Source organism: Melospiza melodia, chromosome 6 (genome assembly GCF_035770615.1).
Source record: "Melospiza melodia melodia isolate bMelMel2 chromosome 6, bMelMel2.pri, whole genome shotgun sequence".
Classification (NCBI taxonomy): Eukaryota; Metazoa; Chordata; class Aves; order Passeriformes; family Passerellidae; genus Melospiza; species Melospiza melodia.
Genome location: NC_086199.1, coordinates 5,460,115 through 5,486,541, shown reverse-complemented (window position 1 = coordinate 5,486,541; position 26,427 = coordinate 5,460,115). Strand labels below are relative to the sequence as shown.

The window sequence follows — 26,427 nt, the reverse complement described above, 5'->3', positions numbered from 1 at the left end:
AAATTCTCTGTGAGGGTGGGGAGGCCCTGGCACAGGTTGCCAAGAGAAGCTGTAGCTGCCCCATCCCTGGAAATGTTCCAGGCCAGCTTGGATGGGGCCTGGAGCACCCTGGTCTGGTGGAAGGTGTCCCTGCCCATGGCAGAGGAGTGGAACTGGATGGTCTATAAGTCTTGGGATAATCTATAAGTCTTGGAAGAGACAATGTGTCTCTTCCAACCCATTCTATGATTCTAATGCTTAAGCTAATCTAGAAGTGATGCTCTTCCCAATGCCCTCTGGCTCAGTGACAGTGGTAGACTCTAAAAATGGGCTTTTCCCACAGGATGAACTGCTTCACTTGCCCTGAAGTTTTCTGGATCTCCTATCTCTTTGAAAACAGCATGGAAAAAACTGCTTGCCATATTTTTCTATTCTCTTTGGACATTTTTATCATTGTGGCCCAGACCTGTGGGTGAATCAGCAATATCTGCAAAGATGTCCTGTCCAGGACTTGTTCTAGAAGCTGCTCCCTCCTCAGCTGAAGTGCTGTACCTGGTGCATCTGCTGGGGAGGAAAGGTCCTTGTTGGTCATCACAGATGCAGTTCTGGCTGTTGTGTAGCTGTTTCCCAAAAGCAGCTCCTGCTAGAGCCTGAAGCAGGAGAACTGCCCTGGAGGTCATGTATTCACCCTGTCTCTTCAAGCAGGAGCACCTCCCCTGATTGCATCTGAGAGCTCCTTCTGGAACTACTCTCCAAAACCTCCAGGTGCTCAGAATCTGAAACCTTCCTGTCCTGCACAGGAAACTATTTCAGTGCTTTCTGCCTCCTCTAGGGCCAGGGTGGGAATCCAGGGTGTTCCACTGGGGGAAGGGACATTGTTTGGAGGAAAACAGACCTGCCTGTGCCTGAAAATCTAAGTTTTCATTGCAGCTTTTCCTAGAAATCCTGCAGCAGTTGTGGATGAGGCAGCACCACTGCTGGTACATGGATGAGGTGACAGGAGAGCTCTGCTCCTGCCTTTCCTTGCAGCTTCCAAAGGCACCTGGGGCCTGACCCAGCTCTGGTAGAGCTGCACAAGGTTATCAGGACCTGTGTAATTACCCCCGGCCTTTCCCACGTGGAGCCAAAGCCCAGCTGATCTCCAGGAGAAGCTCCTGACAGGGAGGTTGGTCCTGGCACTGCTGCCCCCCTCCTGCTTTAATCACACACAGCAATCCCAGCAAATGGGTGGTTTGGATGGAGCTTGCTCTGCCACAACCTCGAAAGCTTTCAGGAGTGCAGGCTCTGCTGTCATTAACTCTGCAGACGGCTGAGATTTAGCCACAAAGCTTGGTTATGAGCAGCTGGATCCCTTCAAGGAAGGAAGGAAGGAGCAGGAGCATCTCCTGGGCTTTTAGGAAGGGTGACTGTGGAAACCCAGGGCACCAGGAATATTTCTCTGTCTGCTCTGGGGTGCCCTGACCCCCAGGGGAACACTGACTGTGACCCTCATCCATGGAGAAAGTTTCCTAGACTTCAAGATAGACTGGAATCCACAAAAATGTGAAATAGATTATAGAGAGCAGTGTAGGTGGATCACTTGGTGAGAAATTTAGGTCTGGGGATTTTTAGTATGTTGTGGATGGAAGCAGGATGGAGGGCACAGGGTGTTGTCCTGGGTTTCTTCTTCATGCTTCTTCTTCCTTCTTCTCCATGGGTTTGGGTGGCATTTTGTAATTGGGTGGAAAACTCTGCATTGCAGGCTTTGGGATCAGTTATTGGGTTAAAAGGGGAAATAATCTAGTTGTTAATTGGATACTTTAGTCTTAAAAGACAGAAAGTTTGAACTCTGCTCAGAGTGAAGGTATAATTAAGATTTCAAGGAACACAGGTTAGTTTGACTGTCACCTGTGGCAGTACCAGTTGCTGGTTTCTCTGGGTCTGGATTAGATTACTTGAGACAGTAATTCATGTTCAGACTCAAGTGTTTATTATTTCTTATCAATAAAACAGTCTCACTACTATGAGTTCAGCAGCAAGGCACAAAACAGCTAACTATCTCTTGTTACAAGGTGTTTTAAGACTAAACTATCCAATTAAGAAAGGACACATAGATTATTTTCCTTTTTAACCCAATAACTGATCCCTGGAAGCCCACAATGCAGATTTTCTGTCCAATTACAAAACATCACCCAAAACTATGAAGAAGAAGGTAAAGAAGAACAACCTGCCTCCACCCTAAAACCTCCATCTTCCTTCATATTTATTTCTGTATTCTGAAATCTCAAACTCTAAGTTTTCCAACCTGTGATATTACACACTTCTAACCAACTACACACCCATAATCCCAGTGTTATTAATCAATTTTAGAAACCTGTTCCATGACCTCAGATCAAATGCAGTGTTCTCTTGTGGGTCTGTGCCTTTAAGCACAGGAAGTTTAAAATTCTCAGCATCCTGGCTTCCAACAGGTGAGCAGTTTTGGTGTCATGTACTCACAGTAGAGGGAGGGAAGGACTTGTGTTGGTTCTTCCATAACGTAGAGTGAAGGGTGGGTTAGGTCTAAAAAGCATTCTCCAGGAGGGTGAGATGTCTGAGGAGGATTTTCCTGTCTCTGCTTGGAGTGAACTCATCTGTCACGGGAGAAGAGACACAGTGGCAGGCAAAGAAAGGCGAGACCTTGAAGGCAAGGACATTTCTAGCATTAGTTATAGCACACATGGCCCAATCCTCCTCAAGCAGAAGCTGGAGCCAGCAGGTTGATGCTGATTGATGACTGCAGTGGCTCTGCCCCAAATTCTGCACTAGTCTGAGAGGTTTAACTTTTAATATAATTTTGAAAACTTTTTTGATTGACTTTCAGATGCATCCTTGGTGGCATCAACTTCTAGAAACAGGGAGAAATCCTTTAATGTGCAAGGATACCCCATTAGCTCTTGGATCAGAGTCTGCTGCCTCACCTGCCTCTGCAGAACCTCCCCATTTCTCTTTTTCCCTTAAATATTTTCTGATATTACATATTCTGTAACCTGCTCAGTGCTCTACAGGGGTTTTGTCCTAATGTAAAGGTAACACCAGGAGCCAGCACACCTGGTCCTCTGGCCTTTCTGGAGCAAGTCATGTTGAGGTGGGAAAACCGTGTGTGGAAAGAGAGCTTGATGATGATTTTTGATATTTTTCTGTGTCTGCCTGCGTCAGCCTGGCACTGCTGTGTCCTCTCTGACCTAGATTTCCCTGCTGTCCCCTGGGCATTAGATTTGATCCTGATTTATGGCCAGTAATGCCTTGTCTTCAGACTCTATTTGTTGGCTCCCAGGGCCTCGTACTTCCTTCCCTGGTGACAGTTTTATGCAGGTGTAACTCTTGTACCTTTGGTGGAGTCACTCCTGATTTAGCCCAGCCTGCAGTGCCTGACAGCTGGTTTTCTCCCTGAATTACTGTGCCTGACACATCACTGTAGGTGTTAGGCATTGTCACAAAATTAATTTTCCTCTCGAGAGCCCTCAGTGATTTCAGCTGAACCTCTTTGCAATTGTGGCTCTGTCTCCCTGGAAGATTCATGCAGCTGGAGTGGATCCAGCCTTGGGGGATGGAGAGCCAAGTCCAAGTGCAAGACAACCCTTTTTGCCTTTTCTCTCATTTTTATACATGGCTTTCCATGAAATTTTCACAATTTGTTATGGTCAGGTATGAGAGGCATAGAGAGAACTCAGCAGTCCCTCCAGATGTGTATCAGATTCTTACTAAAAAACTTTTATTCCAGCAAAGCTCTTCTCCAGCACTGGGTTTTCCCTTACTGTAGAAGAGCCTGGAGCTGCAGGGCAGTGATTTCTGTCCCAGGTTCATGTCAGCATCAAAAGCAGCTGGCTTTGGAATTTCTCCCTTTTCCAGGCTGAGCTGGAATCTGTGGCTCTGTGGCTGGGGATTGACTTGGAGCAATCATGAAAAGCTGAATTTAAAAGGAACTGAGACCCAGCAAAGGTGGCACTGGATGGGCTGAAGGTGCCTGAGAAGGGAATTCCAGGGATGGAATCTGGACAGGAGAGAAGGTGGTTCTGCAGAGGACATTGGAGTACCCTTGGTCTGCTCTAGGGGTAAAAGCAGCAAGCAGCTGAATTTCCTGAATCATGCTGGAAATGGGATTTCAGTATTTTAAAACCTAAAAGAAGAATGAGACTTAGCCAAATACATCCAGATTTTGTGAAATGCTTTGCAGTCTATTGCTCTAAAGGGAGTTGGGCCCCATTTCAGGTAATGGAAAAGCATGATTGAGGTGCTAATTCACTTAGTGCTTGGAGTATTTTTGTCGTGGAGCTCAGTGAAGTTTTACCATTCCAGGGAAAATGTGACTACGGTGAAATAAGAAAGAATTAATCTTATAAGTGGACTTTAATTATCCTCAGGAAATTGCATTTGAAGGTATTTTAGGTAGTATCATGGTGTCATTGAAACCTATCAACCAGTCATCTTGCTATCACTGGAGTGAAAACCTTTTTACAAGAACCAGATTTTTGTTAACTCACTAAATGATATTTATCTATTTTTTTTTTTAAGTAATGCTGGACATCTAGCAGCATTTGCAAATTTGTGCACGTTTCAAACCATTCTTGTGCTTTCTCAGGCCTCCTTTTAAAATGCTCTGTATTTTTCATGCTGTCCAGAGTGCTGTGGAGAGCTGTCACAGACCTTATGCCAGGGTTTTACTGCCAGGTCAAATTGGAGCTCTCTGAGACAATTTATTGAAGCAGAAAGCCCCGAGGGCAGGTGGGGGTGGGTGGGAAGTGCTGAATCATTTACCATGGGTTCACTTTGCACACTGATGGTTGGCTTTGGGGCACCTGCTCAGCATCCCCTGCCTGGTGCTGTGAGCCCTGGAGTGCTGTGGATGCCCACGGGAGCTGAGGGTCTTCAACATCACCAAACCTGGGAGCTCTGCTGCCCTGTTTGACTTGGCTTGATCTGGGGGGCACCATGACACACTCAGCTGCAGCAAAAAGTGGACCCTGGCGTCTTTTTGGAGAGGCACTGACAGGGAAAAAATAGCTGATGTGCTGCAGCACCTGTGGCCAAAAAAGAAAAGCTGTTAATATCCTGCTGGGATGGAGTGGACCTTCTTAATCTTATTAAAAGCTCAGCAGTGTTTCCTACACATCCCACACACAGATGAGGCTGTAGCACTCCAGAGGAGAGCCAGAACCTGATCCATGCCTGCCCAGCTGTTGGAAGAAACCAGAAGCTGGCTGGGGCAACAGGAAAAGCCCCCAGGGAGGTTCCTAGGGGAGAACCATAATGTGGTGGTGACCTGCCACCAGCAGCTGAGGGGAGTTTCTCAACTGGGCAAGCTGATGCTCCCAAAAGTGTTAGGGCCTCTAAGGGTTGGATCCTGAAAGGGATTTGTCCCCTGCTCCAATCTCTGTGCTTACAAGAAGGTGGGGAATTGATCAAGGTTGCTGATCCTCAGCAGCCAAGGTTTTTGGGGGCTGGGATCCCAGCTGCCCCCCTTTCCATATACATTTATCATGTGGAGAACTGAGATTGGGCACCCCTGGGTCTGGAAGTTGTAAAAGCTAAAGCTGTGGGAAAGTGATGCATCTCCAGCTGGGAGGCTGTAGTAACTCACATCCTCTGCAAAATGACCTGGAGGAGAGGTTTTCCATGCACCAAATTTTACATTGACTTGTTTCAATTTAGGACTTGCTTCCATCTCAGAGAGGGGGGATGAATCAGAAACCACTCCAATGAAATCACTTAATTAATCAGAGTGTCGATAGGATTAAGCCTGTTCTTTTCACAATGTCCTCCTGTCCTCCTACCTGTGCAGGAGCCAGAACTTGCCAGGGCAATGTTTCCTCTGGTGGCTGTGGGATCTGGAGGGGAAGGATGGTGTCCTGGTCTAGGGCAAATTTGGGAGAAAACCTCCAAAGGGGCCCCTCCAGAAAGCAAACCCACACGGCCCCTCCCCGCAACCAGTCTGGGAAGGATTCCTCAGAGAGAAGTGGAAAGAACCTGTTTATTTAACAGGCACAGCACGCCAGCACACAAAATGAACAATACTGGGTGACACCACTCTGAAAAAGATGACAAATTCAGAAAGTCTCTCTGGGGGTGCTCGCTCTGTTCTCAGTCCCTCAGCACTGGGGCAGCTGCTGCCCAGAGTAGGCCCCGCTGGGCCACAAGGTGCAAACTCTCGGGGTTTGCCAGGGCCCAGCCCGGAGCAGGCTCGAGTGGTGCCAAAAAGGGAAAGGAGAAACTTTCCAGGGAAAAATTTGAACTGTTTAGCTAAACTAACTAATGAGCAGAGCAAAAAGAAGGAACAAAGTAGAAGCAAGAGCAAAGCGAAAAGCCCAGTAAAAAGCAAGAGCAGCACCATGTACTGCCCTGTCTGTGTGTCCTGCCAGCCATGGGGGAGCAGGCTGAGAGCAAAACCAAAACAAAACTTTCACTCTTCAGAGCAGTCTTGAAGGCACGGAACATAATATCCAGCATAAACAGAACACACGAATGGGCATACAAGCATCATATAGTCACCTTAGGACAGATGGATAACCGGCACAGCTGAGGCACTGACTCCCTGTTGTCCCCGAGAGCTGAGGCAGTGAGAAGCCCCCTTCCTGCTGCTCTCTGTGTCCCCAGCACACTTGGGCCCATGCAGAGAGCCACGGGAGCAATAACAGAATAGGGTCAGGTACCCTCCTGAACCATCCTGTTAAAAATGAGAGCAGCCTCCTGGTACTAAAGCGATTTCAGCATTTACGATAAGAAAAAGAAAGGCCCAAAGCAAGGGGGTCTGAGCTGAGCAGGAGCGTTCCTGTCGAGTATGCTGCAGTGACGGCCCTGGGGCTTCTGAGCAGCCATGTCCCCAATGGAGCAACATGGATTCAGTGGGTCAGAAGCCCCTTTTTATCCTGTTTTTTGTCCCTTTGGATTGGTTTCTTTTTGGATCCTTCATTTGCATGAAGGTTTAAGGTACTTGATTGGCCCATCACAGTTCTGTCCAGGCTGGCTCATGGTGCACTTTCCTTAGGTGTGTTATGGTGTGTTGAGGACAGTATTTCTTATAACTCCCCTTTTAACCCCTTTTACAATATAATAACCAAACTAACAGTACATCCTTAATGATCTATCAACTATTTTACAACAGTTTCTAACCTATTTTTAACAATCTGGTTTTCCTGCAGCATCTATTGTGCAAATGAATCCCCAAACAACCCTCGGGGTTTGGCCATCCGTGTCTGCCAGTGCCATTTGCGGGGATATATCCGTGCTGCAGACAGGATGGTGAGAGTTCTGGAGGAAAGGAAGTTGCCAAGCTGTAAAGTGGGTTTGGGAATCCCGAGCTAAAACAAAGAGCACCATCTCCTGGCAGCTGGGAATAGCTGGCACTGCTCGCAGGGATGCACACCCTGCTGCAGCTCTCCTGCAGGCAGCTTGCTGCTCTCTCTGTCTAGCCCAGAGCATCTGGAGCTGGGATAGCTCATGGCTGACAGCTCCAGCCTCTTGCAGCAACCTCCTGGAGCCAGGTCTAATAAGCTATTGGAAGCCTATAACACACCCAAGATAGCTCAGCTACCCTTGGAGGCATAAAAATCAGCAGGATGGCTTCTGTTGTAGTGTTGGAAACAAAAAGGTTTAATAAAAGGCAAAATAACAAACAGAAAAACCGAGCCAGGGGCTAGACGTTCTTGCTCCTGGTAAAACACTTCACAAAAGCAGTTAGTTTCTTTGTTCATGTCCTTTTCTAGTTAATTGCCCAGGCAGGACGTTTTGGCTTCTGTCCAATTAGCCATCCTTAAGTCTGAGGTGAAGTCCCCAAGGTCCTATGAGGTGGCTTTTCACCTAATGGATGAGAGAAACTTCTGGGCTTCTTTCCTTTTTAGGACGACAAAGGATTGCTTTGCCACTCTGCCAACAAGGGGCACATTCCTACACCAGCCACTGAGAAAGGCAAATCCAGGGGACACTGGGAGCTGATCCAGTGGTGTTATCCACAGCACAGTGGTTCCTCTGTGAGCATCTCAGCTCTTTGAGCTCTCAGCCATTTGGGTTTCAAGCTCTGCTCGAGCTGGAGCACAATTGCTAAAGTACTTTTGGGTTTTGTTTGGATATTGAAGTGTTTGGGGTTAGAAAATTCATGCAGAAGGGTCTTGTAAAACGGAGAGCATGACTCCCAAGTGGTGCACTCAAATATCCCTGAGGGTGACAGATCCTTTTGAAGCAGTGCATGATTGGGCTGGGGTTGAGAGATGCCTCTGCCACTCGTGCAAGATGCCCTTGCCACTGCCAGGAAGGCACTAGTCAAGATAGTGGGAAATCTGGAGTTTCCTGAGGTTTGGACTGAGTTTGAAATCAAGCAGAGAGGGGAAAACAGCTTAGTCTGGATCCAAGAAAATGATGTGCTTTGAATTTGGAGACAGACTTGGGACTGCTGGTCTGTCTGGGTATGGGAAAGAGGAGTGGAAAAGTGATGTAAGACTGAACATCTGCATAATGATATGCATGATACAGATGTGAATGCTCTAAGACATGAGTTTTAAAAAGGAAAGTAACTGAGTTAGGGAACTGAAAGTACACAGTAAAACATCATGCATCAGGGTCAAAAACCAGGAAAAATTATTTCCCTTTTTTTTCCCCCTCATTTTTACGTGTAAGGAATAAAAAGAAGCCAAGGCCAAGCAAAGGCTTTTTACTAGTGGCTGATGACAAAATTGTAAACCTGGTAGAGAAAAGAAAGGCTGTTTAATAATATATGTATTCTGTTTAATAACTACTTTTGTTGTGCATTTGGAAGAAAGCAGGAAGATACACTTTCCTAGTGGTCATGGCTGAGTGATAAAAATGAAATTATATCTCTAATTGATTAATTATTGCAGGTCATGGATTGTTGAAATGGGACAGGGTAGACCTGGGTGGAAAAGGGAAAGAGGTGGGAAGACCCTGCTTCTGGGAGCTTTCATCCCTGCAGCATTGGAGCAGCCAGTAATGACTCCTGAAGCTCAATATCCAAAGCAAAAAGTCAGAGCCAACTATTTAAAGGACTTACAGGAAGTTGCTGCAAGCTGCTTGCTCCCACTATTCTGCTTTTGTCTGAAAAGGTCGCTGAAACCTTGATTCCTCCCATTGCAACCAAAAAGATTTTGTCCTCTCTGCACAGCTCCAGGCTGTAAAGTCTGCATCACCTAATTAAAGATTCTCCCCTCTCTTCTACTAAAAAATTATTAATTTTGAGCAAATCAGTGACAGGCAATAAATACAGGACCTTGCACTGAGGGGTTGCCAGCTTTAGGGAACTGAAATTTCACATCACAGAATCATGGAATGGTTTGAAAGGGACCTTAAAGTTCATCTTGTTCCAACCCTCCTGCTGTCACCAGGGGCACCTTCCACTAGACCAGGTCCCTCAAGTGTCACTCTGTCTGTGCCACTGAAGATCACCAGAGCTGCATGTGAAGCTTGACAGGTTAATATGAAATAAGGTTATTTTCTTAAAAGTTGAGCACAATATTCCGAAGTGATCAATTTTAATAAGGCCAAGAATACTCTAGCTGGGGGAAAAAAGGAATCACTTTTATTTAAATCTGCTCTTTTTCTTGATTGTGATCCTCAGCTAACTTTTTGTTCCCTGTTCCAGTGTGATGCAGCAGAGCAGCTTGCCTTGATCCAAATTGGTCTTGAGCTGCCTTTCTTAAATTAAGAGCTACTCTGCATGGAACTGACGATTTCTAAATTATTTCCTGTATCAATTGCTAAATAGCTCTAAATCCAGTTCCACAGGAGAGGATTTCTGGAGCATTCACTTCTTCTGAGCAAACAAAACAGTCATTTTCCAATTTTTTTTTCCCTTTGCAGTTGATGAAAACACATGTAACTTGCTGAGCATCTCAGCTGGGCTGGAGTGATTGAATCAGACCCATTACTTCTTAGCTGGTTGCAGGAAGTGAAATTATTTCCCGAGGGCTCATGTTACAAGAAAGCACAACTGCTGCTCTCAGGACCTGAATAGCTTTCCTTCACCTGAATTGACAGGCGAGTTTTTGGGCAGTTTTGAGTGAAATCCAGGTTAAAAAAAAAACCCAAGCTTTGTAACAAGGGTAAATTCAGACCTGATACTGTCATCTGTTATCGGTGCTATTCAAGGCTTCTCCTTCCCACGGATATTGAACCAAATAAAGTCAGAGAGGGCATTGCTTAATCACCAGGCTATGAGCACACTGTTCTTCAGCAAAAATCTGCTCAGCTATTATAAGTTTCCATGTCTTTAATAGCCAGTCTAATAGCTGAGAGATTCACACTTCCCAAATGAGAGGCAGTTTTGGCAAAGGCTGTAAATCAATCCCAGAGGAAATAGGGAGTTACATTAAATCCTATTAATTAGGCAATTTCAGCTGTCTTCAGTGCTTTTGACTCTGCTGTCGCCTTGAGAGTTGGGATCCCCATATGTCCTGCTAATGTGAACCCTCCCTTTGCTCACATACCCTGTAACTCTCTCTCCTCCTCAGCCTCAGTAGGAAATGCATTTTCTGGTTTCATTTCTATTTGCAAAGCTGCTGCAGAAAAAACTCAAAAAGGTTTATGATTGATAGTGATTCTATTTTAAATGAGCTGCTGTGTTAACATCTGCTACAGTACTGGGTTTGTACTATTTGAAAATATGATGTTTGAAAATGTGATGTTTGTGTCAATGACTATTTCAGGGTTACTTTTCTTTCTGCTGAGGAATAACCTGAAGATTAGGACGGTATTTGCTCAACCTCTCTTTATCACCGTGAGCTCACTTTATCACTCCTGTGAGCTGCTCAGGCTATAACTCCTGCTATGAAGCACCTGACAAAAATGCATTAGAAACCTTTTCACTGCTCTATTGATCAGCATTGCTAAGAGCTGCAAATGCTTGAGCTTCTGGCTCCCATGTACTGTGGACAAAGCACAAATGAAAGCTGTGAGCAGCATCTGTGAATATTGCTTTGGCAGTGCCTTCAATCTCCTTTGTCTCTGTTTGTGCTCCCTCTCTCCTAGCAATATTGGGATGTTTTTTGCCCTCTGATGGTGTTGTGACAGTATTCCTCATGAGCAGAAAGTATTCCACAGTCATCTTGAGCTGGTCCACAGCCACTCAGGGTCAGTGGGACTTTTCCAGTGGATTCAGTGGGCTTTGGAGCAGGTCCAGGAGGCACTGAGGAAGCATTTAGTCAAAGAGCAGCCCTGAAACCCTGTGATTCAGACAGCCACTCACCCAGCACAAATAGTAAATTACAAACAGCAGATACTGGCAGCAACAGGCATGAATAGTCTGCAGTCAGCAATTCACAGTCTGGAATATGTTGGCGTAAACAATGCATCAGATAATTCCAGCTAACCAACACATTTGTGAAAATCCAAGCCTGTTCATGGATAATTTTCAGAAAGGCAAGTTCAGCAAGAAGAGCACTGGCAAGGAATAGAACCTTTCCCTTTCTGCTTACTGCTCATTTAGGAATGTGTTCTGGGTATGAGCTGTCGTTGCAAGGCACTGGATGACCTCAGGTAGACCCTGGGTATTGGGCAGCCCAGTTCATCCCTTATTCTGCTTTGGTTTTGCTGTGGTTTTCCCCTTAGGCTTCATTCTCATGTAGCTTTGAGGATGGGATCTGCCTGCAGCAAGTCACAAAAGCATCTTGCAGCCCTGAGTGAGCTGGCAGGAAAACAGAAGGTTAAGTTTTGAGTATTAAAATATTGGATTTGCAGGAAAAGCCTCGACGAAGGCAGGAATGATGAATCTGACTCCATGTTCTCAGAAGGCTAATTTATCACTTTATGATACTATATTATATTAAAGAATACTGTACTATACTAAAGAATACAGAAAGGAGACTTACTAAATGCTAAAAAGCTAATAATGAAAACTTGTGACTCTTTCCAGAGTCCTGACACAGCTTGGCCCTGATTGCCCAATGAGTCAAAACAACTCACAGCAGAGTCCAATGGAACCTGTGGGTAAACAAGCTCCAAACACATTCCACATGAGCAAAACACAGGAGAAGCAAATGAGATAAGAGTTGTTTTCCTTTCCTCTGAGGCTTCCCAGGAGAAAAATCCTGGGCGAAGGAATTTTTTCAGAAAATGTGAATGCCACAGTTAAATGTAAAGGTGCATAGATAGAGAGGGGGAAATAAGCCCCAGTTCACATCTCCACAGTGATCCTCACCACTCTGAAGCAAGAGCTTGCCTTGATGATAAATATTTCTATGAAAAGCTCTATGCAGTGCTACACAGCAGTGAGAACACCCAGCTGAAGGCTGGGAATGACTGGGAATGGATGATTTTCCACCTGTTGGCTGCAGCACCCCTTGCTCTGCGCTCTCCTGTGGCAAAGGCTGCTACAAATCCCTGGCTGTGGGGATGGAGCTGCTGCCTGCACCGTGTGTGCAGGGGCAGATTAGCAGGGAGGGCTGCCCCCAAAGCCAGGGAGGATGGGGACACAGCAGCAGGTAGCACAGGTAGGATGAAAAACAAGGAGTAGCACTTGTGCGTTGTTTTTTCCCCTGTGCTACCAGGCTTCCTCTTGTCATGGGAGGGACGTGTTGTTCCCAGCCTAGAGGCAATCCAGGGAAAAGAAATTGCTTGTAAGACATCACAACACTGCACAATGCAGAAATAAGATGAGGGAAACAATCACTCTGCCTTTGTGCAGGGCTTGGGGTGTATGTATGTGTCAGATCCAGTGAGGCTGTGCAGTAAAATAAAGCCTTCAGCTACAACTCTGAAGTATTACAGGGCAGAAAATACTGCTGCAGGGTTCCCTAAATGAGCTGCACATGTCTGATGCATGGAGGGCTGTGGGGAAAAGCAGTTGTGGTGGTGTTTAGAGATGGTATCAGTCTCTGTTTGTGCAAGGGGGAAGGAAATACCCAAATGCAAGTACCTGGGGAGCTTTTGCATGGACATATTCCAGCTTCTGGCTTTGCAGCTGCAGCAATATCCCTTTAGCTTAGTGATGAAGTCTGCACTGTGTGTTGTGGTGGTGTTCACAGGGGTCCCAGGATGAGAGAAGAGACGAGAATCTTGACTCCACGTTTCAAAAGGCTGATTTATTATTTTATTATATATATATATTATATATTATATTAAAACTGTACTAAAAGAATAGAAGAAAGGATTTCATCATCCTGGCAATTATAGACCAGTCAGTCTAACATCTATACCTGGCAAAATAATGGAACAGTTCATATTACGTGCCATCATGCAAAATTTGCAGGATGGCCAGGGTATCAGACCCAGCCAGCACGGATTTAGGAGGGGTAAATCATGTCTAACTAACCTGATCACTTTTTATGACCAGGTAACCCGGCTAGTGGATGCAGGGAAGGCTGTAGATGTTGTTTTTCTGGATTTCAGCAAGGCCTTCGACACTGTATCCCATAGCATACTCCTACACAAGCTAGCTGGCCGTGGTCTGGATAGGAATACCCTTTGCTGGGTTCAGAACTGGCTGGATGGCCGGGCCCAGAGAGTGCTGGTGAATGGTGTCACATCTAGCTGGCGACCAGTCACCAGTGGTGTCCCTCAGGGGTCTGTGTTGGGACCAGTTTTGTTCAATATTTTTATTGATGATATGGATGAGGGCTTAGAGTCTTTTATTAGTAGTTTTGCTGACGATACCAAATTGGGAATGAGTGTAGATCAATCAGAGGGGTGTAGGATTCTTCAGAGAGACTTGGAAAGGCTGGACATATGGACAGAATCAAACGGGATGAGCTTCAATAAGTCCAAGTGCCGAGTATTGCACTTCGGCCATAATAATCCCCTGTACCGATACAAGCTGGGGATGGAGTGGCTGGACAGTGCTCAGGTGGAAAGGGACCTGGGGGTGCTGGTTGACAGTCGATTGAATATGAGCCAGCAGTGTGCCCAGGTAGCCAAGAGGGCCAATGCCATTCTGGCCAGTATCAGAAATGGAGTGGCCAGCAGGAGCAGGGAGGTCATTCTTCCCCTGTACTCGGCACTGGTGAGGCCTCACTTAGAGTATTGCATCCAGTTCTGGGCCCCTCACTTTAGGAGGGACGTCGAGTTACTTGAGCGTGTCCAGAGGAGAGCAACGAAACTAATAAAGGGCTTGGAACACAAGCCATATGAAGAGCGACTGAGGGAGCTGGGGTTGTTCAGCCTGGAGAAAAGGAGACTAAGGGGTGACCTCATCACTCTCTACAACTTCCTGAAGGGTGGCTGTAGTGAGCTGGGGGTCGGCCTCTTTCTCCGGGCGACAACGGATAGAACAAGAGGACACAGTCTCAAGTTGCGTCAAGGTAGATGTAAGTTAGAAGTAAGAAGAAAATACTTCACAGAAAGAGTGGTCAGAAACTGGAATCATTTACCCAGTGAGGTGGTGGAGGCATCATCCCTTGAAGAATTTAAAAAAAGACTGGATGTGGCACTTGCTGCCATGATCTAGTTGAACAGTTAGAACATCGGCTGGACTAGATGATCTTATAGGTCTCTTCCAGTCTTGAAATTCTGTGATTCTGTGATTCTGTGATCAGTAGGCTTGAAAGGAAAAGAATGGAATGATAATAAAATCTTGTGACTGACCAGAGAGTCCAAGACAGCTGGACTGTGATTGGCCATTAATTAGAAACAACCACATGAGACCAATCACAGATGCACCTGTTGCATTCCACAGCAGCAGATAACCATTGTTTACATTTCGTTTCTGAGGCCTCTCAGCTTCTCAGGAGAGAAAATCCTAATGAAAGGATTTTTCATAAAATACGTCAGTGACAGTGTGTGGTAGCCCAGGCACGTGTGGAGCAGGTCAGGAGCCTCACATCCCTCGCAGGTGATGAGCAGAGGTTGGAGAAAGCCAGCTCTGTTCAGCACACAAGGGGTTAACAGGCTGCTCCCTCCCATGGGCAGCAGCTCCTACAGACGTTGGCTTTGTTCCTCCTCTTCCCATTCCCTCAGCCCCCACAGGAATCCTCTCTCCCCCCTCCCTGGTGGGGGATCTCGCTGTTCCTGTCCTCGAGCTGTGCTTTGTATGGATGCTGCAGAGGGAGAGTGGCCGCTGTTTCTAATTTAATTAGCATCATCCCGAGGAGCTGAGAGCATGGCAGAAGGAATTAGAGGCATGAAAATGATGCATGGATTTAACCACCTTCATGCCAGCATGATTTCTAGATGATGCACACGGGCTACAGCTTTCTGAACATGTGGAAATCACTAAATGAGGGTGTTGAGTCTCTGCCTTGGTGTTTCACAAATTTAGGAGGGCTACTTTTAGGAGAAAATGTAATCTAAATCTGTTTGCAACTCGCCCTCTCAATTTCTGTCCAGCAGATTTTTTTTTTCATAATGAAAAGTTTCCTTAGGATGAAATTCTTCCAGGTCTACGTATTTGAAAAAAAAAATTGGCTTAGTATTGGACATTAGATTTCTTTTAAAGATATGGGATGATGAGCCCCTGGGTTGGATTGTGAGGGATGTTGTGAGGTTGCAATCATAGGAAGTTTTTATTTACAGGCTAGGCAAACATTGGCCAGGAATATTTATTTACTATCAGGATTCTTATAGCTATTTTAAGAAAGAACAGCAGCTGGAAGCCTTGTGTGACAGATGTGCCACTATATTGCCCAGAGGCATAGAAAGAGACAGTCCCCAAGAGCTTGCAAGCAAAGTCAAGTCTGGTTCACAAACCAAATCTAAGCTCAGCAGGGGGAAAGCGTGGCTTTGCAGAAAGCTTGATGCAGAAATTCTGCAGGCACTTGTGTCTCACTGTGCCTGCTTTTTGTGTGTTTGCTTCAGGTGTCACAGGCTCGTCACATCTCTTCGACTACGGCTCCACTGCCAACGGAGGGGACAACTCCTTCTACACCTCCCTGATCTCTGACGTCCACTACACCACCCCGAGGGACTCCACCTATTTCACAGGCATCTATCAGCAGGAGAACACCCCCATTCCCTGCTCAGGCAGCACGGAGGGGTTTAATGCCCTGGGCCATCCTGTTCAAGACGTGACTGGGTTTGAGTCCCGTGGCTTGTTTAGCTCAGACTCGGGAATAGAGATGACTCCTGCAGAGTCTACTGAAGTCGACAAAACCTTAGCAGATCCCATGAAAGTAGAAGGTTACAAATACATGGACATGAGTAGATCAGAAGAAATAAAGTACCAAGAAAAACACGACTCTGACTCAGAAGACGAGAGCCCAGTCCTTAGTGATAAGTACCGGGGAACACCCGTGGGGTCCAGCCACGCCGCCGAACCTCCACGGACGCCTTCAGAGAGCACAAAGGCAGCCAAGGAACAAGACCTGCTGGAAGACAGAAAGTCTGGGGGTCAGCACAGTCCCTCTGGGGGTACAACCCCTGTCAAGATCACACTCACTGAGACAGAAAGCACCAAGGAAGCTGCCAGCAAAGAGCCGAGCCCAACTCAGCCAGACACCGGCCTGAAGCCGAGCCATGAGGTGGTGCCCACGGTGACGGTGTCAGAGCCCGAGGATGACAGCCCAGGATCTGTCACACCACCCTCCTCTGGCACAGGTAATGCTGGTCTTGGTGCAGGACACTGAGGGTTTTGCTGCTCAAGAAGTGGTTGCAATTGTACCCAGCACATTGGAGAATTACCGGGGATTTTTGGGGTGAGAGAGGGCACCACACTAGTCTGCATGGCTGGAGTGTTTGTGCTCTCCTCTGGCACCAGTTTGTGTAGCCAAAGTGAAGGGGGAGGCAAATTGTGCTCCCCATCACCACACACTGCTCAGGATGGGCTGTCCTTCTGTATGGAAAGGGATCCAGGCCTGCTGAGCCCAGCCCTCAGGGATCTCTCCTCAGGGGAGGCAGTGTCCCTGTGGGATCACTGGGGTATCTTCACCCAGGCCATGGTTTGAGCTGGGTCCTGGTGGTTTGGGGTCACCCTGGCTGCCCTGGTTCCCCAAGGGAAATGAGGTTTGTGGGATCAGGACAATGCAACTGACTGGGTTGATATTATGAAAATTTTAATCGCTGGCTTAGCATCTCTTTGGCTCTGCAGAAAATAGGGTTTAATTGTTAAAAATCAGTGCTGTTTTCATGTCACTGTGCTGATTTTATAAAGTGCTGAGGAGGGAAAAGCTGTCACCTCATTTACAAAGAGGCCTGGAGGGACAAAGGGTCAATCTCTTCAAAAGACTCCTGATGGATATTGGGGCGTTACCAAAACCCCATGTTTATATATTTTTCCTACTGTCTGATTACTGCAGTAGTCCATAATATTTACTCCTCATTTTCCCCAATATACACTGCTAAAATATAAAAGTAGAATAGTCCTTTCAAAAGGACTAAAGTTCTGTGACAGAAAAACAAATTTTTAGACTGAAAATTAAATTTCAGTGTCCTGGATTAAAATCCTTTAACAATGAACATTTGACAAAGAACATCACCCATAAGATGAAACTTAAAATGCTTCAATTTTATTTAGAAGCATTTAAAGAAAAACCAACTAGAATTTCTTTAAAATGGCAGTATGGCACCCACACAAATACCTCCCCTTGGAGAAATATTTGGTTCCTACAGAAAAGTGAAGGAGCATTTGTGCACTTCCACATAGGAAAAGGAGACAGAGTCCACCACAGCTGTGAATTTATTCTGCCTGCATCAGCCAGAAACTTTAATGAATAGACTTTAGAGCCACACTTTTCTTCTTTTATTTGATTGAGTGAAATCACACACTGCTCCTTAGACGTGCCACTGTTCATCGATTCACACTTTTTGCTACAAGGTAATTAAGGACTTCAGGCACTGTTACTTATTCAGTCCTGGTGTATATTCAAGGCTGCCTGGGGGATGCTGGGTATCTGTATTCCATAAAAATTGTTTATTCACCATGTAAAGGAAAGAAGAAAGCATCTTCTTCTAGAGGGTGGCTCCCAAAGGGTGTTTCCTCTGCATTTTCCCTCCTTTCATGCAGCTGGGAATGTTCCATGCCCAGACCCCACATTCATAAGTGATGAGGAAATTTAAAACCTGCCCTTGCTATTTCCACGCAGTGACCCAGCAAAGTCGTGGCTCCTAGGTGCCCCTCAAGCATTCTGGCAAAGCTGCCAGCACCCCCTGCTTGGGTCAAGACTTTTGAAAACATTTTGCTTTTAATCTGTGGCCCTCATCTTTCTGGGGAAGGAAGATGTGGTCTGTCTCTGCGCTGAAAGGCCGTGGGTATTTATCCACCTCCCAGTGCCAGCAGTGAATGTGACACCCTGCTGCTGGCCACAAAGGGCTGTTTTATTCACAAGGTGAATGCCAGGGCTGGGAGGAGCAGGGTGAAGCCCAGGGACAGCGTTGCTGTGCTACCAGGGCTGGAAGTCACATGCCTGCTTGGATCTGTGCCGGGTTCAGTCTGGCTCTGGGAGAAAACGCTCGCATGTGGTGGTGCAGGAGAGCAGCGCAGCTTCCTGCAGCCAGAGGAGATGCAGGAGCTCCCAGTGCACCAGAAAACTCCCAGCATCCAGATGGGAGTGTGGTGTAAAAACACCAGCGCCTGAATCCTGTCTGTGGCCACAGTCTGAGGTGCAGAAGGAAATTTTTGTGTCATTTTTGTGGGCTGGAAGCTTTCCTCCACTCCACTGTGCAACCCAGCCCTGTGGGTACCTGCAGGCACTGTCCTCTCATGGGCCTCCTTACCAGCATCTGCTGGAGGAAACTCGGGGATTTATATTCCTGGTGGCTTTCTTGACTCCTCCCAACCTGCTGTGCCACTTAGTGACCCCATCACATTAATAATGACTTGAAATTAGTCATGAATGTACACCCAGGATCCCAGAGGAGAAATTTCCATGTGTGCTCCATGGCTGTGTCAATGTGACTGGGGAATTGCAGTCAGAAAACGCAGACTGGGCTGTTTATATTTTTGTTTTGTTTCAAATTTTGGGTGACGAGATAATTCATTATTTTTGTTAATATAGTTCATAATGATATTAAGAATTACAGTAGAAAAAAATTAGTTTCATTCTTGGACCCAACTGAGCTAAAAGCAGAGAGAATTCACCACCCACACCCTGAGAAAAAACCAAACCCCAAATTAATAAAAAAAAAAAAACCAAAAAAAAAAAAAAAACTAGTCAACAAACCAACAAAAAAGAAAAAAAAAAAAAAAAGAGAGAAAATTTTCTGATCTAAATTTTCCACACCTGAAAGTTAAAGTTTGGCAAAACTACAGGTAACTACACATGGGTTGTTAGGATCAGCAGAACCCAGCAGCCCCATGTGTGTATTTGTCCCCAGAACAGACGAGTATCTGTTGGTGACAGTCGGATGCTGTCGTGTGTGTCCTGACCCCATGCTCCTCTTGACTGAGGTTAAAATTTCCCTGGTTAAAACCACATTGTTGAGCCACTGATCAAGCAGTGACCAGCACTGCCTTGTACCTCAGCTTTTTCTTCAGAAGGTGATGCTTCTCTTATAAGTACCTGCATGGGAGATGCTGTATAAGGTCAAGTTGTTATTACTGTGAGTCATCCCAGACAGGGATACTTTGTGCCTGTGCTCCCAGTTCTGCTAGAGGGAAATGTGCTGCTGTGAAATCTGTTCTGTTTGTTCCTGTTGGAATTTTGGTTATTGAGAAATTTAGATTTTTTTATGTTGATAAGTACTGAGAATATTGCATTTGATTTGAGGTTTAGAGAAAGTTTTAAAAACTGAATAATAGAATTAAGATTATAGGTGTGTAGTTTGAATAGAAGTGTGTAATACTACATAGTAGAAAATGAACTATATATAATTAACTATAGTGATAGTTTAACTATATATAGTTAAACTATATAGTAGAAAATTTAGAGTTTAAGATTTTACACTATAATAATATGTATAAACTAAGATGGAAGTTTTAGGGTAGAGGTTAGTTTTTTGTGTGTGTTTTTTTTAATGGGTTTGGGTAGTATTGTATAATAAGATAAAAAATTAATATTAATTATATTCTATATAATTATATAGTATTATATGTCATATATATTCTATTATTATTATGTAATTGTATAATTATAGTGTGAAAAATGCCAATCACTTTTTTTAATGTTAAAAGTTTAATAGTAATAAAATAGTTATAAAAATAGTAATATAATTAGAGTAATAAAAATTTGGACAATTTGGATCAAGACAATATGAGACAATAAAAACAAAGTGTTACAGACAGTCCAGGCACCTCTTTCTGGGCAGCACGAGCCTGACAAAGGACCCACATTAACAGAGGATTAAACCTTAAAAATAACAGCCTGTTGAATATTCATACACCTCATCCATGATGCGTAAATTCCATTCAAACACAGGATTCTGTCTGGGCAGTGTCAACTTCTTTCTCTGAATCCTGACGGCATCTTCAGGGATGAGCGAGGCGGGAAGAAGTTAGGGTTTTTTGTTGATAAGACAGCAATAAATTCTTTTTCTCTGAAAGATTCAGATATCCTGTGGCTGCTATTTCACTGCGAGTCCTTTCTTAGGAAAGTATCTTACCTAGCATAGTTTCCATTTTAACTTTATGTTATAACCTAAAACTATATTTAGCACAGTACTTAAGAAAAATAACACACCATAACTTTCTAACATAGCACACATAATATTCCTTTTAATATTTGCGAAAAGCCAATCATAAAAGATGCATTTTTCACAACAGTACTGTATTATAGTATTAATTATAGTATAGTATTATATCCATATAATATTATACTATATATAGTAATAGTATAGTATTATATTATAGTTATAGTGTTATAGTATAGTATATAGTATATATATAGTATAGTATAGTATATAGTATATATATAGTATATAGTATAGTATATAGTATATATATAGTATAGTATAGTATAGTATATAGTATATATATAGTATATAGTATAGTATATAGTATATATATAGTATAGTATAGTATAGTATATATTAATAATATAATAATAATATTATTATTATATTATTAATCATAGTATAGTATTATATTATTGTTATATTATTGTATACTATTATAGTATATAATTCGCTAAAAATCTAAGCTGCTGGAAAATAAGATTATTGTTATTTTTTCCCTTTTTTTTTTTTTTTTTTTTTTTTTTTTTTTTTTTTTTTTCTCCTATACGGCAGAACCGTCCGGCTCGGAGTCGCAGGGCAAAGGCAGCCTGTCGGAGGACGAGCTCATCAGCGCCATCAAGGAAGCCAAGAGCTTCTCCTTCGATGCCGCGGAGGCGCAGCGCGCCCCGGCCGCGGAGAAGCGGGAGCCGCGCCCCAGGCCCGGCCGCTCTCCCTCCGCCCCGCACGGCGAGCACGAAGCCAGCAGCGCCGAGTCCGGCGACTCGGAGATCGAGCTGGTCTCGGAGGACCCGCTGGCCGCCGAGGAGGTGCTGCACTCCAACTACATGACCTTCAGCCACATCGGGGGGCCCCCGCCGTCGCCCGCCTCGCCCTCCATCCAGTACAGCATCCTGCGGGAGGAGCGGGAGGCGGAGCTCGACAGCGAGCTCATCATCGAGTCCTGCGATGCCTCCTCGGCCTCCGAGGAGAGCCCCAAGAGGGAGCAGGACTCCCCGCTGATGAAGCCCAAGGTCATGGACATTATCAAGGAGGAGAACAACTCGCGCGCTGACGCCTCGGAGTACGAGGCCGGTAAAATGACGGAGAGCAGGATGAACAGGGAGAACCTGGCGGAGTCCTCGTCCTACCTGAAAAGCTCCTTTGTTGCACCAAAAATAGGCGCTGAGCCCCCGACCTCCGCCGTCAGCACCGAGGAGCTGAAGGAAAGAGTAAAACTGAAGAAACCCATTGAAGAGACTGTTGTTAACCAAAGTAAAGTGTCTTCCAAGGACTTTGGCAAAAAAAGTCCGCTGGCTTCGTTGCTACTGCCGTTTTTAAATAAGCAGAAAGGTAAATGCAGATGTTGTGTTGGTTTTTTGCAGCGCTGCTGAGAGGAGGGGGAGGGAGAAGTGCCTGGTCCTTGCAGGGGAGAGGTTTGGAGTGCGGAGCAGGGGGAGCTGCCGGCACAGGATACCCTCAGGGGGAAGCTGGGCACGCCTGTGACAATGACAATCCACACAGCATCCCTGACCTGCCCATCCTCTTAGGGAACAAATAAATACCAGCAAAAAAAAAAAAAAAAAAAAAAAAAAAAAAAAAAAAAAGGCATCTAAGTAAATACCAGCAAAAAACCAGGCATCCTCTTAGGGAAAAAGTAAATACCAGCAACAATAATTTTTAGGCTTAAGCATAAATACAGGATGGTGCAACCCCAGAACCGTAAGGATGATTTGTGCATCAGGTATCTGGAGGACAAAGAGGAACAAATGATCATCTTACCTTTTAAATACTACTTGCTTTGTCCCAGGGGAGGGGTGCAATCAGGGTCCTGCACCTCTCAGAAGTGTAAGGATAAAGATTTTGAGGATGCCTTTAGAAAAACAAAGAGAAAGACTTGGAGGAGGAGAGGAGTTGGGGAGTCTGGGTGTTTCTGGAAGTGTTCAAGGCCAGGCTGGATGGCCAAAAATTGATTTTGAGTGCAGGAAAGGCACGTAAAGGCTGTGCAAAGGAAAAGCCCACATTCAGCCCGACCCCAGAGCAGTGTTGCTGGTTGTGCTGCTGGCAGCTCTGGGCTCTGGAGCTCCCTGGTGTCCTGCTGGGTGTGCTGACACCACGGCCATGGCCCTGAATAACGATGTGGGGAACAGCGAGTGCGTGTGTGGTTTGCACAGAGATCTCTGCTTAACGTGTATTGCCATCCAGTGGCAAGAACAACAACGGGCAGCCACTTCCCAGCTCCATTTCACTGGAGCTGTCAGGATCCAATGGAGTGGAGCTGTTCCCACGCTGTTGATCACCAAGCAGCCTCTCCTGCTTTTCCACATGGTCTGAATGATGGCTTTGCTTGATGCACCCCGGGCTTGGCTTTGGCAGGAGTTGTGCGGTTGTTACCTGAGTTAGTGCTGCCTCCTGCTCCTGCAGAGCGCAGAGGGGAAGGCAGAGCTGCAGCCAAGCAGCCCTCACATCACTCCTGGATCTCCTGCCAGGGGTGGGCACAGCCCTCACACAGCAGGGCTTGGAGCATATCTGACTGTGGCACTGCAGGAAGGGAGGCTGCCAGCTCAGTTTCTTTTTCCTTTTTATTCTTGTTTTAAATTATTATGTGCTGGACTTGCACATGGCTTAGGCATACAGGGAATTTCAGAAAAGACCTGCTGTCCTGGAAACATCAATCCTTTGGCCCAGGGCATTTTGCAAAAAGTGTGGATCAAGGCAAGCTGAGAAGGAGCTCTTTGGCTGAGTCCTTCTGTCTTCTCTTGTGGTGCCTTTTGGCCACTCTCTGCCAGGATGGCCTGGCCTACCTTGTGCTGGTGTCCCACAGCCTGAGGACCTGGTCCTGGGAGGAGATCTCCCTTATGCTGGAGGATCATGTCTCTCCCCAGCCCCTCCATCACTGACAGCATTTGAAGATTTCTTCTTCTTGATCCATTTAATGAAATATGCAGCAGCTTGTTACCTTTCAGATCAGATGCCTGATGTCAGGATATGTAAAAGAAAGAGATGTGGACATTCAAAGTAATGGTTATTTTAATTTTGTTTTTGCTTTATGGCAGAATTTCACTTAAGAAAAGGAAAGCCCAGGCCTGGGGCTGTGGGCTGTCACTCACAGGTTGGATGACACAATGGGCAGGACCCAGGCCCCAGGCAGGATCCTGCTGGACACACAGTCAAATAAAATTAATCATTTCAAGTGTGTTATTCTGCAGCACAGGCCTGTGCCAACCTGACACAAAGCATCTTGATTTTGGTGCCTTATGAAAGGCTTTCACTGCACTGCTCCAGTCATTCCCCTACAAATGTGTGTCCTTACCACACACCCTGGGTGGCTGCTGTGGCTCTGAGCACCCATGAGGGACACCAAGGTTCAGGGCCACCCATTTCTGGTCGTGTCACAAGCTGCAGAAAAGGTTTTGGGGTGACAGTGGCAAATTCTCTGGGTTGAAGAAGGTGTTTTCCCTCCTTCCTGGTGCCTCTTGTGCTGTCCCATGGTGTCCAGGGCTATCCCAGAGTGGACAAACCCTAAGCAGTGTGGGCTTTTCCCCCATTTGTTGTCACAGACAAACTGATTTTACAGAGTTTCTCAAGGAACTGGTTTTCCAGCGGAGATCTGGGAAAGACCTGAATTTGTTGGGAATGCTTTTTTGTTCAGCTAAACATCATCTGCATTGAGTTAGCACATCCCTGCTGTTGGAGGAGCTGCTAGTGAGGCATTTTTCCATGGGAAGGGGATGTTTGGTTGGGTGCTTTAGCAATCTGAGGCTCATTTCTCATCTGCATGCTCTCACCAGGCTGGCTCTGCAACCAGCAGCAAGCCAGGCCAAGGCTTAAGCATACGGGAATGTTAGTTTAATATTTTAGTGCCATCTGCTGTAAGTGCCTCCACACTCTGGCCCATCTGTTTTCTGTGCTTCAGTTTGCTTTTTATGGGGCTCTGGTAGCTTTGCATCCTTTGGAAAGCCCCAGCTTGGAAAAGGTGTAGGGGAGAGGCATGTCCTGCCAGGGGGTGGAGCGTCCACGCCTTGTGATGCTGTAGGAGGAGTGGGATAAGAACCTGTCCAGAGAAGCAAACATGTGAACCTAGTCCTGGTCTCTCAGAATCTCTGCTGGTCAGAGTGACTCTGAGATATGTACAAGCCTCTTTTCCCAGCCTGGCAGTCGAAGAAGGAGTCAGGATTCTTCTGTTCTCATTCTCAAGGTTGTTTCTTGTTTCTTATCTATAAAATTCTTTCTCTGACCCACCGAGTTCTGTCTTGCAGGTCAGGTTGAGGCACGCTGCCCGCCTCAGAGGCAGTGTTGTCTTTTTATACTAAAAACTACATGTACATTATTGACAATAACTTCCCAATATCTATCAGCTATGTTAGACAGTGAGCTACTACCTTAAACCAATCCAAAAGTGCCAACATCACAGCAGAAGATGGAGGTCAAGAAGAAGGAGAAATCACAGACATCTTTTATGAAAAATCCTTTCCTTAAGATTTTTCCTCCTGAGAAGCTGAGAGGCCTCAAGAACAAGATGTAAACAATGGTTATCTGCTGCTGTGGAATGCAACAGGTGAATCTTTGATTGGCTCATGTTGGATGTTTGTAATTAATGGCCAATCACAGTCAGCTGGCTCAGACAGAGAGTCCAGGCCACAAGTCTTTGTTATCATTCTTTCCTATTCTATTCTTAGCTAGTCTTCTGATGAAATCCTTTCTTCTATTCTTTTAGTATAGTTTTAATGTAATATATATCACAAAATAATAAATCAGCCTTCTGAAACATGGAGTCAGATCCTCGTCTCTTCCCTCATCCTAAGACCCCTGTGAACACCATCACAGAGAAAGGCTGGACACACCCAGGTTCCTCGATCTTGCCTCGTGAACCCCCATTCTAAAAACCCCAAAATCTATTTTTCACCCTGTGACAAACTAACTGTTATTCTACTTAAACTCTCTTGACTTGTAATTCTTCATATAAATGTTGGTAATTGTTTTTCCATGGGTCAAGATCAAAGGCACAGGGGTCTTGGGCTCTGTGCCAAGGTCTCTGAGCCCCCTGGGCAGGGTCTTGAGTCCTACAGGGCAGCCAGAGGAATTTCCTGGGTTCTGACACTGGTCTTGCCATGAAATCTTAGAGTGGCTCGGTGAACCTCTGTGGTTCCTCCCACATGGAACCATTCAGGTGGGAAGGGGCCTGTGGAGGCTGCTGGTCCAACCCCTAGCTCTCAAAGCAGCTTGGTCAGGTGAATCAGGGCCTTTTCTGCCATCTCTGACCTCCTCTGCCACCTCTGTCCATCCTCTCAGCCGAGGCAGAGCTTTGGGGGAGCGGAGTTGGAGCCTGCAGGTCTGGGTCAGTCCTGTGCAGTTGCCTCAGCGGGCAGAGCAGGGTAAAGGACAGGTGCCACTCAATGCAGCTCAGACAGACAGGGCTGGCAGGAGGTCCACGAGGCCCCAAGAGCCCATCTCCTGGCCCACAGCCACGATTCCTGGTAGAACACTCCTGACAGATGCTTGTGACTCATTTGGAAAGGCCTCTGTTGGCAGATCCTCCGCTAGCTCCAGGTGTCTCTCAAAAACTGTTAAGTCTTCCAACCTTCTTTACTTTAGGCTAAGCAATTCTGGTTTCTTCTTTTTTTTTTCCCTCTGTGGTTATGTTTTTGAGCTTTCTGCACTGTCTTGTTCCCTCTGTTCTTTCCCACCACTGGGCCCAAACCATCATCTCCAGCTGTGACTGGAGGACTTTCCCAATACCAGCACTGACTCTTCCTCTGCCCATGGAGGAGGACAGAGACCTTCCCAGACACACATTTCTGCCCCACCTCCCCACTTCTGGCCATTTCATGCAGTTCAGCTGCCACCTGACAGCTTGTCACCCACCAAGCTGTGATAGCTCAGCCAGAGCTGAGCTGGAGATGTGCAGGCCATGCTGGTGGCAACGAGCAGCGTGCACACCAGTGGGTCTGGGCTGTGCAGGGTTTGTCCCTC

General features: G+C 45.8%; 1 protein-coding gene across 1 annotated transcript in view; it reads left to right on the top strand.

Annotated features, from left to right (window-relative positions):
• RTN1 (reticulon 1) overlaps positions 1 to 26,427 on the top strand; it is a 126,762-nt gene that overhangs the window by 57,362 nt on the left and 42,973 nt on the right. The window contains exons 2-3 of the mRNA XM_063159738.1: positions 15,730 to 16,467; positions 21,031 to 21,807. Of these exons, the coding sequence (XP_063015808.1) occupies positions 15,730 to 16,467; positions 21,031 to 21,807 (1,515 nt within the window). The remainder of the gene's footprint in view (positions 1 to 15,729; positions 16,468 to 21,030; positions 21,808 to 26,427) is intronic.